At 37.3% G+C, this 16,254-nt stretch overlaps 1 protein-coding gene across 6 annotated transcripts in view; it reads right to left on the bottom strand.

Moving 5' to 3' along the window:
• LOC102228085 (CUGBP Elav-like family member 4) overlaps positions 1–16,254 on the bottom strand; it is a 163,101-nt gene that overhangs the window by 21,311 nt on the left and 125,536 nt on the right. For 5 of the 6 annotated variants that reach the window (XR_002752648.1, XM_023332573.1, XM_023332575.1 and 2 more), the window contains 2 exons: positions 11,085–11,164; positions 843–1,016 (listed from right to left, as the gene is read on the bottom strand). Coding sequence is in view for 5 of the 6 variants with exons in the window: in XM_023332573.1 (XP_023188341.1) it covers positions 843–1,016; positions 11,085–11,164 (254 nt within the window). In the remaining variant the exon portion in view is untranslated. The remainder of the gene's footprint in view (positions 1–842; positions 1,017–11,084; positions 11,165–16,254) is intronic. The other variant, XM_023332574.1, reaches the window with a different exon arrangement.

Here is a 16,254-nt window from a genome sequence, read left to right as displayed (position 1 = left end):
AAAAGGAGGGTGAAATCGCTGCAGGATCAGAGCATGTTTACTCTCACATATCAGTTTGCTTGGCCCATGCCTTGTTCTTGAACGGAATGATCTGTTTTGCCTTACAGCTTTGCTTGCTGGCTACTCTAAGGCCATTCTGATTTTCTGCTCATTACATGGAAAGAAGATAAAAGTTATGTAAAGTCATAGGGATGCTGAATTCTATCTATATCTATGTGATTGCAATGTATATGGAAAAAAGAGGGGGGTGGTTGCAGCGGCAGAGTTTGAGAGATAGTGTGCGAGTGGGCGATTCTCACCTGTCAGCATGAGTTGTTAGCTACTGTGTGAGTGTAAAATCTCACAGACTCCTAACTCAGGCTGTGACTTTCATGTGTGAATATGAAATAGGGGTGGGCTGGGCTGACAGAAAAGGGCGTAAGGGGTGAACGGGTCTCTTCTCTGTGATAAAATGCACCTCTTCTTGAGCAGAAAAGTGTATCTAAAAGAGGCAGGCTGAAGTTAGCAGTTTAAATTATCCTACAGTTCAGTAAACAGGAATGTGAAAGATGATTTTAAATTGAACAGTATATGCAGCATAGATTTGCAATCATGACACATGTAATTTAAAATAGAGAGAAAAAACACGTCAAACTCATTAGGGAAAGAACAAAGTGAGAAAATAAATCAACATAGAAGTAAACACTACATTTTTTTTACTTTCAAAGTTAAAGAAATCTTGAAATCTTAGCAATTTAACGTCTTATGAAACGGTTCATAGGGAGTGTCACATGCCTAGTGGGAAAGAAGATGATTTCAAAACTCAGATCAGAAACATTTTTTTGTCTTTCTTTAAAGCTCACCGTCTCCTCTCCCGCTGGGCTGAGACTTACAGCATGAGAGTAGGCGCCATAGGCCCCAAATTGGATGGTCATGGGACTGAAGATACCGAGTTGGCCTGCCATCTGGTGCATTCTACGCAGGGTCCTCTCCTTATCAGTGTCTGCAAATTTGACCACCAGGCTGGACGAGGCACCCTGTGGGCACACATGCAGTTTACAAGGTTAATGAAATATGTAACTAAGGCTTGTAAGACTATCCTATTAAAAATGTGTATCACTTCAATTCATTCAAATGGCACAGTGTCTTGCAAAAGTACCCAACTCATTGAATGATTTTCAGATTCTGTCATGTCGAAGCAACAAACTTCAGGGTATTTTATTGAGATTTATTCAACAGATCAACAGAAAGCAAGGGAAGAAAAATAGTATGGCTTTTATAAATAAAAGTCAGAAATGTGTTGTGTGCATTCAATGTCATTTAGTCTGAAATCCAACTTATGGCCATCTGAATGGATCCAAGTAGTAAATAGAGTACATTTGTGTATTGAGATGCATATCTTCAATAAAACAAGCACATTTTACTGTGGATAATGACACTTTCCTACCCACTTTTGCCAGCATCTTGTAGTGGGGTTGATGTAACATTTTTTGGACCACAGAACCTGAGCTGTATGATGATCCCCATCATGTCTATACTAATGTGTAATGGTTTGAACAAGTGAATGTGGCACCTTCAGGCATCTGGAAATTATTCTCAAGAATGATCCAGACTTGTTCAGCTACATAAGTTCTTTCTGATATATTGGCTGATTTCTTCTGACTTTCCCATCATGTCAAACAAGAGAGCGACATGTTCCAGGTTTGGCCTTAGAAAATATTCAAAGGAAAGTGTGCCTCTAATCAACTCCACGTCTATTCGAAGTTTCCAAAGCCATGGAATCATCATCTAGCCTTTCCCTCATAATTAAAAGAAATAATAATAAATCTCTAACATAACATTTCAGGTTTCAATTATAAATTCATGTGCTAGAATTCCATGGTGAAGGTTTACAAGTAAGTTCAACTAAAGATCTGATTCAAGACCTGGAAATCAATGCGAACAGACTCCATCTATTTAATCTTTCCCACCTTTTTTTTTTAAAGACGAATGGATAAAATGCCTCTTAATGTGGAAAGCTGGTAGAAACCAACAAATACCTGCTGTATTATTGTGAAAGTTGTTCTACAATCTTTCATTTCAGAGGGACATCACTACATCATTTACTAATGAGGTTATTTCTGAAAATAATTTGCTTTGAATGTGTGTCAAATTAAAGACAAACATATTCACAATACTTTTCAAATGTTGATTTGCAAAACAAATGTCAAAATTGCATATAAGTTCGCTTTCACTTAGTTGTTTTATTGGTCTATCACATGAAATCATAAATTGAACATTTCAAGGAGTATGAATACTTTCACAAGGTATTTTATGTCTAATGAATGTAATAAATACTACGTTGGCCATCTTCAGAAAGCTAATATCAGTTTCGCAGATAGTATTAATTAGGATGATTAACTAGAAATCTATTTTCTCAACTTCAAACTTAATGAAGTTCAAGTTATCAAATTTCAAGTGTTTTTCTGCATCTGAAAGTTAGTAAATACATGAATATCCTCAAGATTGACAAAATATAGGTGATTTAGGAAAAGCGGTCTATATCTAGTTTTTCATTAGCTGACAGCTGAGATAGGTATCTCTCATTTGATTTGCAGTTTATGTTACAATCTAGCTTTAAGATCTAATATCTTTAAACCAAAGGGACAAAGGAAAATGAATATGCACCTTGTATTTGTGTAGTCACTTAGCTGTCATCTTTCATCGGAAGAGAACAGTGAGTGCTCTTCGCTTTTGTGAACTTTCCAACTCCACTGTATACACTGGGAGTGAACTGTGATCCTAACCAGATCCCACAGGAGTGCCAGTCCCCCACTGGTAAAGCTTCACTGAATATAGTATCGGGTAATTAGGTCTGACAAAAGCCTTCGGCATGTAGAGGGCGAAGTATTGACTAATGGCTCTTCCTTATGGCAGATATAGTTCCGTATTGATGTCCGTGCTCCTGAGTTTGCATCCAATTAAATCATTTGAAAGACACAGACCAGAATCAGTTGCTCATTTGGACAAAGCGGGGGGAAGTGAGTCTACGTGTGAGTGAAAGACAGATATAGAAGGAACAAGAGAGGATGATGAGGCTACCGGGCACAAAAAGCAGCTACAGACACTGTCAAGAGGACCAGGCTTCTATTTAATTACAGGCAATGCATGCTGGGAAAGAGCATGGAGTACCACCAGGACAGAAGGACAGAAACAGCTAGGGGGGCAGTGAGGATATGATTAGTAAGATCATAAAAGCAAAGGCACAGTAAGAGGAGAGGACCCCATAATCACAAGTCTGATTCACAAAAAATGCCTCATCCTGACAAGGTCAGAGCAAATTCTCGTTTTGATTAAAATTTCAGTATTTTTTGATGATTGGAAATTAAAAATGTCAGACAACTGCAGGGTACATAAGGATGGACAGAAGACAACTTTTGTGGAGTACACCTATTTCTTTTGCAGAATACAAGCACTAAGTGCAAAGAGACTAAACTGACGGAAGTCTATTAGTTAATTCTTAAAATAAAAGTTTGTTTAGACAAAATGTTACAGGTACACTAAACAGTAACATGTCTAATTTTATGGTTAATACTTCAAGATGTTAATGCTTTTATTATTATTATTATTGTCATGGTATTTTAAAAATCATGTTATTTTTGCATCTTCAAAACCTGACCTTGCATGCATACGCAGCCTGCAAACATACATCCCCACACATTGATTTTTCACAGTTCTCTGATAAAAGTGATTTGTTTACATCATAACCCTCCATGCACCACATTTCCAGCTGTCATAATCTAATAAATTCTGCATGAAAGTGATAAATATGCATATGCCAATGTAGAAAACCAACTCTTGTTGAGAGTTTTTGCAAGTTACCCAAACTAAGATTCATGAACAGTCGTTCAACACTACAGAGGGAATGTTTTGGCTGTAGATAACTATGAAAAAGAGTCGGGAATGATGGAAAGCATCGGCAGAGACCCCCAGGACAGCACATCTCAGATGGGAACATATCAGAGCCAGCCAGCACCCCACCTCAGGCCAGAGGAGACCCATCTGCTGCTTCTCCCTTGGTGCCATTTTAATTAGTTAAATCAATACTTGAATATGGCAGTGTTAACGGCACTGGTTTTCCCCTTCTAATTTCATTTCATTCCACCTCCTGACCTTTTTTTTCCTATGCTTTCTCAGCTTTGTGGTGTAGTTTAAGGAACTGGACGGTGAGATTTAATGAGGTTGGCAGTGTGCAAACATCTTCCTGGAGCGTTGTTGCTAAAGCCTGGCCACAGCACAGAGGCGTGGCATTTAAATTCACTCATTCTTTGCCGTGTGTATCTGTGTATTCTTATATTCTTTTAATACCTCATGAAGAATGCATTATGAGTATTGTGACAGTGAAAGCCTGAGGCTGTCTGTAGTCACTGCACCGTGACTCCAGATGAAGAAAGTCTGGCTAAGCCTGCTTCCTTCCAGCAGAGAGCTCTGTCTCAGCACTGAAACAGACCCACTCTGAATATTTTTGGCAAATATTCTAAACTAGTACAATTGCCTCTGCAGATTTTAGCCTTTTCACCTCAACTATGACAAAAAAAATGTTACATATAAGGACTACAAACTAGACTGAAGGTGGAATCAGACCGGTATGATTCAAACATTTTTGTCCACAAACGAAATTTGACCTTCCTTCCTAGGAAATAGAAGTTTGATGTTTCATCAAACCATACTTAAAGAATTGTAAAAATTAGGCTTTTTCATTGCACTGTATTAAAAAAATTCAATGTTGATATTAAAATAATTCCTGACGGAAGTAATTGGCCGTGGTGTAGAGCCCGAAGAGCCACATGCGGTCCAGAGTCACAGGTTGCAGAACCTTGTAAAAGATCAAACATCCCAAACCACTTAAAGAAAAAGAAGTGTGTGGCCAGGTAATGAAGGAACAGTTGCGGGCAAACAAGCAATGGATACAAACCAGCCGCTCCTCGCTGGCTGCAGAAAATCACGAGCTGACAAACAAACAGAATAATAACCTCCCGCAGCATGACTCCAGTACCTGGAGAGAAAATGAATTCTCCAAATTTGATAAGGGCCAACAGGGAGCCATCACTTTTGACAGGTACAACTAAGGAATTTGTCACAGGTTCAAAAACTAATCAAATTTTTTGAACAACACACTTGACTTCGGAAAATCTCCTATATTGGATTTTGTATAGGGGACATAATGCGCAGAATGGGAAAAAGCACAATGGTAATTGAGGGATTAGAACTCAACTGCAGCGGGGAAATGGGATAATGCTTTTATCTCTGCATTACTGTGATAGAAAGACACTGTGGTGAAGTGTCTAAAACCAGGTAAACTGACACTTTTTTTCTATCCTTCACAAAGGCTTACAACAATACCAATAACAAGCTGGCTCAATGAAGGGGAAATTAATACAAAAGCACAAAATAACAGCCATTTACATTGTTTCAGTAGCATTCAATGTAAAATCCACAATTAAATAACTAATAAGACCTCGACACTCGTCTGCTTTTTACAGATCTAAGAAACTAAATTCATCAACTGAGGTGCAAAAAATAATTGAACACACTATAACAAGTTTGTTTGATAATTATCTAACCCCCCATGAGGGCCTCATATTCAACTCTCTGACCCTCGCTGTAGCTCTAAAAGCCTCATGGGAAGAAGATCTCTCATTAGCAGAGGGAAAGCTGACTTGGTCTGGATCTACTTTCTACATCCATGGCTACCACTGTGCAGGACACTGAATCAGACCAAATATATCTCCGATACATCCCTCATTACACCACAACTCTACAACACACACCAACAAACTCCTGAAGCCGTCAGCCACGCTGCAACACCAAACACGACAATGTGTGCAATTTGCTGGTTGCTGCGTGCTTGCCCCTGGGTTTACAATTTTGAAGTTCTGCCACCTGTGTGTTCGCAGTCTTACAGCTGAACTCATGAGAGGGCCTGCTCTGTGCTCAATCATCCTTTGGGTTACATTTCAAAGCACCTGAAACCCACAATAAACTTCAATTAAAGCTATGACCCAATCTATCAGTGTGAGCCCTATTGGTGACTTCCAGTGCCCTTAAGCTTCATTAAAGTTTTTCACAGAGGGCCACTGTGTTTCACTTGCAGTATTATTTATAGCATGTGTGTGAGCCAGGTAACACAGATGTTGCTGTGAGAACATTAAGAGGGAAAGAGAGACAGAGTGAGAGACAACTTTTTGTTCAAGGTTCATTCAGACCTCGCAGCTGGCACCAGGCGGTGTGCAGAGCAGCCCACTCTTCGAATCCTGCCTCCTGTTAGTCTGTTGTTGACGACATGTGGCAGTGATATTATCCAAATTAACTGCATCTCCCATTGCGTCCAAAGCTTTCGCTGGATACTAATGACCACCTTGCCAATTAATCTGAGTGAAAGTTGGATTTGGGGAGATGAAGATAACAGGTGCGAGGATAGATGGAGAGAGCTATGGATAATTTACTGTAGATTATTTATAAACTTTTGGCTGTCTCTTGATCCAGTGTAGGTCTGTTTGAGACTCCATATGTTAACTTCAACATTTTATCCGTGGCTCAACTCAGGTGACCCACTGCTCTAAAATACTGTGTGTTAGCTACAATACAAGTTAAGAAATAAAGAGTGGATGTGAGCCATGACCATTGGCCAAATTCCTTGAGCAAGGCTGCAAAACAAGGCCTCTTATAATTTAGTAATGTAACTCTGCCAAATACAATTCAAATTGCCTTCTACGGATTAAGCCAACAAGTTTCTTTGATGAAAAAATTGTACTTAGACTTTGCTTAAATCTAAATGGAAAGACACCTGTCTTTACATGAAGTTCTTGCAAAGTAACTTTTCCACGGCTAATAGTTAACTTTTTGACTGTACTACTTAAATGTTTCATTCTCTGCTTTAGTATAATGCAAAGTGAGGCAGCATCAAAAAGGTGAAAACTCCGGCACAGCTGGCTCCAAGAACCCGATCTGGCTGCCAGGAAGCATCCGTAAATATTTATTTCGGCAACATCAGTGAAGTGTGTGGAGGAGCAAATGCTTGCCAGAAAAAGTGGATGCTCCTGTGTGTCCAGCTGCGTGCTATAGTAACCAATGGACACCCAGCACTGGCAGAGAGGTGCTCAGTAAATTACGAAAATTATAAAAAGTGTTTTTGCAGCCTTCATTAAGCAAAAGGAGAAAAAGAAGTTTACGAAAGCAATACTTCCTGTGTAACATTAGGCTTATGATGTTTGTATATTTAGCTGTATTAAAGGATCAAGTCTAACACATTCCCAGGGTTTGATCTGTTAACCATTTATTTGTAATTCTGGTGGTATGTTTAAAGGACAATGTGCTGCTTAAATAAAAATTCTCTATTTCCTAATTACACAAATTCTTAATGCAACTTGGACTGTTTTTTATTTATGAATAGGGGATGAACACACCTAGCCAGATGTTTTAGATTTATTTTTCCAATTTTAAACTAGGTGTCATATCTCTTCTACATTACAGTTATCTACAATTTTGTATTAGTCTATCACATGAAACGCCAATGAAATACAGTCCAGTTAGATGATTTTAATGTGGCAATGTGAGAACAAGTAAACATAAACTTATGTTTACGAATCTGCAAATTCCGCTATATTAACAATATGTTCTGAAAGACAAGAAAAAAACAAAACGGGTTCTCAGTAGGATTCTAGAATGAAGTTCATCTGAATACAAGCCAAAGTTATCTGTGGGTTAAATCTGACATTGATTGCATTGACGAATAATTGTAGAATAACCAAAAGGTATTGAAAGGCTTATAAAGTGCAAATCTCCCTCATTATCATCAGAGACCCAACACTATAATATCAAAACGCAGTTGAGGAAGCAAAGAGGTTTATTAATCTGACCCCATTTTGGAGATCCATCCTAACTCTAGGGTGCTTTTTAATATTATTGACTCCCTTGTTAACTCTCCCTGTAGTCTCTGTAATGAAGCCCCTGTACTTTTAAGTGTTTTAAATGTTTTAATATTCTTTAACAAAAAGTGGCCCCATGACAGGGGCCATACTGTCACTGGTAGTAATTTGGCTTTGATGAGATGTTACCAAGACATTTCTACTATGTAGCTGAAAGAAGTTTTGACTTTTGTGAAGCCCTTTATCTTCTCTTCTTTTATTACAAACTATCCAGATGTATTTAATTATATATGTATCGCTGTATGCTGTGTGGCTGAAATGATTCTCAGAATGTGCAATAGAAGCCAATATATAAACTACAACGGTTTTAAAATGGGTAGACAGGTTGTGTGGGTTGGTATTAATGCAGAAGCAGCAAATAAGTTGTCAGGTTAATTACCTCCCAACAGGCGATAAGCATATATTTATTGTCAAGCATGAAATATTGCAGCCATGCAAAGTACAATGGCAAATCTGAACATCTTTATAAGATTGAGACCGTTTGTTATCCCAGCTTAACAGTACAAAGTAAAGGATTTTATACAGTGTAGAGTTAAAATAACAGTAGGACTGCAAGATAAATTACCCCCTCAAAACATGTAAAGTGTTTGACACCAAAACTACTCTTCTAGAAAAGCAGAGAAACAACAAACTGATGAACTCCACTGAGTAGACAATGTGAGGCAACATTAAAAATGATAAAGAATATGGATTAAATTTTGTTTTTTATTGTTACGATATTTTCTTTTAGTCTTAATTTTAACTTGTTTCTCTGACATTTTACTTCATTTCATTTCATTCTAACTATTAACCCACTAACTTGTAAATAACTATCTAATGCAAATCTGACAGCAGCAATTTAGAGTTACAGAGCTATGAAAATGTTAGACTGGAATTAAGATAACAGATTAATTAGCTGCTTACTTTAAAGTTTGTCAATATAAATATTGATAAATAATTTTTTTCTGTTTATCAATACACAAACTACATATTGTGTATTGTAAACCATGGTCATGTAAACATGTGAGCCATCCACACATAAACAAAGACGTCTGTAAATTTTACTCTAACTTGCTGATAGCTAAAGAACAGGGAGATAACAGTAAGGTGATCAGGATGACATTATACAGAAAATAAAGTTCTGCAAAATATAGTAAAACATTTAAAGTAGAAGTACATTATTTTCTTTTACCGCAACGTTCATTTTCTACTTTCTGGAGCGGCTTAATGAACTCAACATCAAAAGTTGTGTCAGAGGCCAAACTATTTTTGGGTTTATCACAGACCATTGCTACAAAGACAAATTATTTTTTTTTTGTAGCTCACATATCAGACCTATGTTTTTCTTCACAAATATGCCTATTTTGAAAAATATATATATTCTCACCCATGAACTGATAGTTAGAAAGACCTGGGGTCTGGGACAATTGACTCAGGTGTCGCCCCCTGTCAGCAGTTGTGCCAGCAGGTGTGCAGAGCAGCCCAATTCATCTGATCCTGTATAGTTCATCCAATTGTAAAGAATCAGAGCAGCTGCATTTAAAATGTCAAAGTGCCATAAAATCAGCAGCTTTACACTTAATATTCTTCTAAGTCATGCAAGTATGTTGGGAAAAAAATAACACTTATTCAACAGAACATAATTTATGTAATTTAGTTCTACAGTAAAAAGTATTTAAGCTCCATATTTGCCACTGTTAACAGTAAATGACTTTTAGTGGAAATGTTATTATCATGTCCCTCCAGTCTGAATTTAGCATGATTAATCAAAAAAGGCAATACAGTAAACAACAAAATAAACTAACAACAACTACCCATTTTCGGGTGTTTTTTTTTTTTCTCTCACTTCCTCAGGTGTATTATTTCCCCTCAGATATTTGTTGACTTTAGAATTTGTAATATTTACCTCTGTTCACTTTCAAACCCATTATTCAACTTGACTTGGAATTCTGTCATCCATTGTTTAATTATATAACATCATCATAAACGTTTTGCCTTCTATTATGTGCTGCATTCACTTGCATGCAAGACATAAGATATCTACTACTTTACCATTCGACTAAATGGCAATTTTTAAAGCATATTTATTCTTCTATTGATTAATAAAAACTAAAACACCCTAGCTCTACTGTAAACATTACTTCACATTAAATTAATAATTTTACAGTGCATTTGTTTATTAGTTCTATATTCTGAAATTTTATGTTTTATAATTGTTTATGATTCTTATAAAAGAATCTCATGTCATCATTAAATTTAGTATATTTTCAAGCAGATGCTTGAGGTTTATTTGCTGCTGCTAAGGCATTGACTGCACAATTTCTCTGAAGAGAATCCCACCTAAAATCCTTTCTTAAACACCTAATTTCATCAATAATGAGTGGAAGAAAATGGGCATTTTTAAGCTTTATAACAATTTAGGGTTAGCTAAAATACTTCTCTATTTTTTCCCGCAAATAAAACAAATCTCTGATGTCAGAACTAATTGTCTACCAAAATGATTTCTGTCCTGCTAGCATTCTAGAAAATCCCCCCATGTCCTGACTTTGCAATCAAACTATGATTTGCTCACTGACAACCAAAACACATTCAGAAATCCTTTTGCAGCATGCAGTCCTCATCTTCCTTCAAGATTTTGACGTAAATATTTTTTTTTTTTTGCCAGAAAATAGCTTGGACCAGAGAAGGATATAGTCATTGAGTGAAAAAACAGATAAAGGGCCTCCTGCTGTTTATTTTAAAGCACCAGATGCTGACTCTGGCAATAACACATTGGTAAAATGTGTTTGAATCTTGGCTCATAATGTGGTTTGAGTAACTATGGTGACCACATTTATGTGTATGCAGAGGGTATTTGTTACACGTTTGGATGTTTTTCTTGCCATAATGTTTGACTTTCCAAAGGAATAGAAGGACATAGATTCTATTGCATTTTGAAAATATGTATTCCACCTGCTGTGGGAGAGTGCATGCAGAGGAAAATTTGCCCATTGCCAATTTGTTTTTGCATTGAATGGACTGTAGGTTTAGATTTTTGGAAGTGTTACTCTCAGAACCACAGAGAAAACAATTAGCACAGACAGGTTGGTGACATTGCATTATCTGGCGAAAAAAGTGGAAGGTTTGTAATACAGAGCTAGCACAGGCTCTGATACTTACAGGCATAGTTTGTCCACCATGCAAACTATTGATGGCGGCTTGCGCTTCTGCGTGGCTCGAGTACTTGACAAAGGCACAGCCTGAACACACACACAAAGAGATGGGCACATCAGTAAAATGGCTTTGAATTGCATAGAGAAAACACTATTCATCACCACTGACTTTATGCTATCATTTGCTTTCCTGATTTGTTAACATATTCTATCATTTGTGTTTTGTGTTAAATCAGTGTTACTACAAAGAAGGCATTAGCTGCCTGGGACATTCTTCTTCCTGTCCATTTCTGTTTTGACCCCTGTCGGCTTTAAAAACTAAAGCCAGAGCATTTACTGTCTTAGCGTGTCTGTCATTATTTATCTGTTCAATATTTACATAGTGGGAATTGTGCACAGTCACTCCTAAAACAGATTATGCAAAGGCATACTATTCTGATCTGCCTTTCTAATCGTCTCTCAGCTCACAGAGGAAAGAAATTAGGTGAGTTTTATAGAGGATTCAAATCATCTTAAAGGTGTTGTTTAGCTGAGGAAGAAAAATAAAACTGAACAGAAGTGGTTGACCACAAGGGAGCAGGCTTTGAATAATTCTGGAACCCTACTGTAGTTAGATGATATAAGTATATTTCAAGCTGATTATAGTCGTTGGTAAGACTGAATAAATATACATTGTGACAGGTTGATTCAGAATATGGACCTCAATAAATTAGAATGCTATTATAAAGGTTTCAGTAAATCAATACAAAAATGAAACACTCATCTACATAGATTCATTGGAAAGACAGTTGCATATTCTTAGGGTTTACTTTTCTTACCTTGATGATTTTGGCTTATCGCTAATATAATATGTATCAGTACTTGGTTAAGTCTCCTTATGCTTGACTTACAGCATCACACTTACAGTGTGATTATCCTGTGGCATTGCTAAGGTTTTTAAAAAGCCCAAGTAGGTTTAAAGGTGGACATCAGCAAATTTGCATAATTGGTTCTGATGTCTTATGATCTTATTGACAATGCTTCATAGATTTTGGACAGGTTCAGATCAGACTAGTTTTCTGGCCTGTCAAGCAACCTTATACTATGGTCACTAAATCAGATATTGGTACTTTTGCCAGTGGTACTTTTGCCAAGCCCAGCTGGAACATGAAATTAGCATCTCCATATAGTCTGGCAGCAGAAGGAAGGATGAGGTGCTCTAAAATTTCCTGGAAGACAGCTGGGCTCGATTTGGGATTTTGGACAAACACCAGGAAATGACATTTCATCACTGATTGAAACTTCACCCTGGACCTCAAGCAAGTTGGATTATCTACCTCTCTGTCCCTCTGGGCTCAGGAATCTTGAATAAAAAATGAAATGTAAAATGGACTTTCAGCTGCAAAGAAGACTTTTGACAAAAATGGAACAGTTCTTCCTTTATCTACGTAAGCAATCTGATGTTTCCGGTTCATTAGTAGCTTAACATATGGAATGCAGCTTACTGCTCATTTTCCAAACATGCTGGTGTGCAGTGACTCTTCAAGCTCCGATTCCCGCTGCAGTCGAGGCCTTAAGAACTTTTCATCAAACAGCCAGACTCTTTTGTAGTAGAATTTCACTTTTTAAGTAAAGGACTAAAATATATTAGTTTTTGTTAATTTAATGTACAGAGATGCACCTGAATCTGAACACTAAGAACAACAACAACAAAAATAAAAACTAGTGACTTGAAACACTGAGAAAATGAAATGTACTCATTTTTATTGTTTTGCTTTTATTTACTTTGCATGAATTTAATTGGAGCCAGTGATCTAGAACCAAAGGCTTTCCCTGGGTTCAGTCCTTGTTTGATATAAAAAATATCCATGCTTGCAAAATGTCAATATATATATATTCAAATATATATTCTGCATAGCTGAAGGAGTTCTAATTTATTTTAGCTATTTTATTCTTAGGTGGATTCGGGATTATTACTCTGAGATATTATATCATGGGGTCAGCTTTTGGTTTTCTAAACACAACAAATAATTAATTTGTGTGAAAACACAAATGACATGCATTTATGGGTAAACATTTTTAAATCATTGCATGTGGAAACATGGTGAGTGGTAAAGGCCATGTGTTTTCTACGCTGGAAAATGCCCTCAAAGCTGTAGAGATCTACAGAGGCAAACAGAAGAGTCAAAGAAGCCTTTGATTCTGTCACAGCACTCCAGCACCCTTTTTACTTCACTCGAACACCCCTCCGGGTAGAGGCAGGAAAGGTCTTCATTTGTCCAACTGAAATGCATCAGGCTACTGTGTACCATTTGACTTTAATGCTCTCTTTGAAGACCTTCTCCAACAAACACATTTAACCTTTGCAGCAGAGATAAAACATGGGGATTTGATTTAGCTAAAACATATTTGATCCTTTCAAGGAAAAGTAACTTCGCTGTTGGTTTCTTTACAAGGCTACTATATATTGTGCTGATGTTCAAGTGATGCCAGCAACTGAGGCCAAACAGAACTGCCAGGCTTTGGTCCCACAATAAGTGGAATACCATGTTGAATGTATAATGTCCTCCAATTTCTCAACAAAAGACAGTGACACAACTATGCATTTTCTACTAAAATTTAAATAAATAAACAATGTTAGGGGACAAAGTGCACAATATTTCAAAAGAACTAGAAGTGCTATGACCTCATAAATTATAGTGCACATTTAAGTTTTGGTATTTGGTGGTTCAGAGTGCGTTTGGGGGGGAAAAAAGAAATTGTATTGCTTTCAAGCGAGAGGATCTGCGCTGCCTTTTGAATTCCCGGGGTAATAATATGTATGCATGAATTCCATCCCTCTGGATGGCTGACATTTATAACACAACTTAATTATAGACCTAAAAGCCATCTCTCTATTATTGCTGACAATTCAGGGCTCTATTCAACTCTGGCAGCAAGTGTTGCACTTTGAAAGTGCTTTGAGGAGCAGCACCATAGAGAGATGGATGTTAAACTTCTCGGCCTTTTTACTGGGTGAAGAGGGGTGCTGAAAAGCCTCTGAGTAGCATAAATTTACATCAACAGGGACAAAGCCTCAGTCGTGGAACAGATAGCGCTGTCAATTTCAAGGTCTGTCTCACTCAAATTATGGGAACCTCATCCTGAGTGAGGCGGTTGGCAAAATAATTTGCCGTAACATCCGGTAATGATTGCGTGGGACTGTTGCACGGACAGTGATAGAACTAGATACCTATGTATGCAATCTTTGTGTGATTGTGGCATTCATAGTTAATACTGAGTTTTTACTCTCCTCGTTTCATAATAACAAAATTCGAAAAAGCAGGGGTGCTCTAGTCAGTGATAACATCAACATACACTAAACCATGGAAAACACAGCACGTGAGGAAAGAAAAGAGTCGAGGTGTGAGGTGCAGGAAGGTGAAAATGAGTGAAAGCACAAACAAGGAGGAAAACTAGTTCCTGTCTGACACCGCCGCATGGGCTTTATTTTAGTTTATATGCTGTCAATCAGCTTGAGGCATCTAAACAGACAAAGAGAAAGGGAGTGGGGGGAAAGCAGGAGCAAGACGGCAAAAACAGAAACAATCATCAAAGCAAAAAGATGGTGAGCTGGATGGGCTAAAGAGAGCAACAGACCTGGGATTAACAGTGAAATGAACAGATGTAGGCACCGATGCAGGTGTGCAGTTTTGTATAATCATGCTTTGTCTAGAATTTACACTTCATCACCTCGTGTACCCTACCTTCCTTCATTTTCAGAGGCTGTACCTACATAATTAAATCTAATCCAGGAGACAGAATAACAGGTTGAAATTCAGATCAGTATCTTGAGAATCCATTGTTGTGTATAAATGTGTTTATTTGTGATGCTAACTTGTTTTCTAACTTTTTAACTGAATGACAGTTTTTCACATGACAAATTTGAAGTGAGCATAACTAACCTTGACATAAAAAGAAGTGAATGAAAATAACAATGTTTGAAACTTTTCGTAGAAAACAAATGCAATGTTTTTCGTCTGCCAACATGAGAGCTTGTGTTAAGCACACAGACAGTCTTGCATGCCCCTCCTCTTCTTTAAACTTAACCATGATGCCTTTGTCTTTGTGTTAAAGACACAATAGGCACATGTCCAAGTAATCCAACCTAATAACAATGTTCTGTTGTTCAGGTTTCCTGATTCTTGGTGGGAATGAGCTTGCAACTCTGAAAGAGAAAAAGAGAGGACTGAAGCAGCAGCTTAAAGTGTTCTGTCACTTTTCTCTTAAATCATTGTGAAGGTAAGCACTGCCAAAAGAACAGCACAAATAGGTTTGTCTTTAGCCTACGTGAGTGAAGACTTTGTCAACTGATGCGCATAAACAGATTTAGGACGTCATCGAAGAGAAACACCAACAGTATTATTTAGAAGTACACTGAATTATAAAAGTGGTCTTAACAGACCATTTTCAGTGAAAAATTATGACACTGCAATAAAGATGTGAATGAGAGCAGCTGTTATTTAATTCACCCATACTAAAAGTTTAAATGAGCAAAGAGAGGAAAAGTAATTAATCAGATGTAAATATTCTCATAGAGGCAAGGTCACAAATCAAGATGTTAATTGGTGAATGACATCATGGTATGCATATATATTTTTAAGCTTCCTTTGAGACAAAATACTGTACGTAAAGTGATTAAGAACTAGTTCCTGTTGGAGTTACTTAGCTACAGACATTTAGATGGTGAAAATCAACCAAGTCATTTTAACCTGGTTAAAATGAACTCAGAGCTAGTTCTTGTTCAGTTGTGTACTGCCAACGCCTCCTCTGTTATGACAAGTAAAATGCTAAAAATGATACAGGAAATTAATTTGTCCACTTGACTGTTCTGTAAATTTGTTTTCTGTATAATTTCAGGTGAGGCAGTGCTGAGCTGCGCCTCACAAACACCAACAGATGCAGGCAGTTGGGGCACGCCCGTTGTTGTCTGACTTTATGTTGCCAATATACATATTCAACTACACATGAACTACACGTTCTGACGTTCCAGTCTGTCTGATATATTCAAAGAATGTGTGTGAAATATTCAGTCTCACTGATCGGTAAAAAAATAAACAGAAATAATGCACAGGGTGAGGCAGAAAACACCATGCTGCTCTTCTTCTACACATGAAAAGAATGAAAACATACACAACTCCTCCTTGGCAATTAGTGAC

This window comes from Xiphophorus maculatus, chromosome 4, assembly GCF_002775205.1.
Source record: "Xiphophorus maculatus strain JP 163 A chromosome 4, X_maculatus-5.0-male, whole genome shotgun sequence".
Classification (NCBI taxonomy): Eukaryota; Metazoa; Chordata; class Actinopteri; order Cyprinodontiformes; family Poeciliidae; genus Xiphophorus; species Xiphophorus maculatus.
This window is presented reverse-complemented; position numbering and strand designations above follow the sequence as displayed.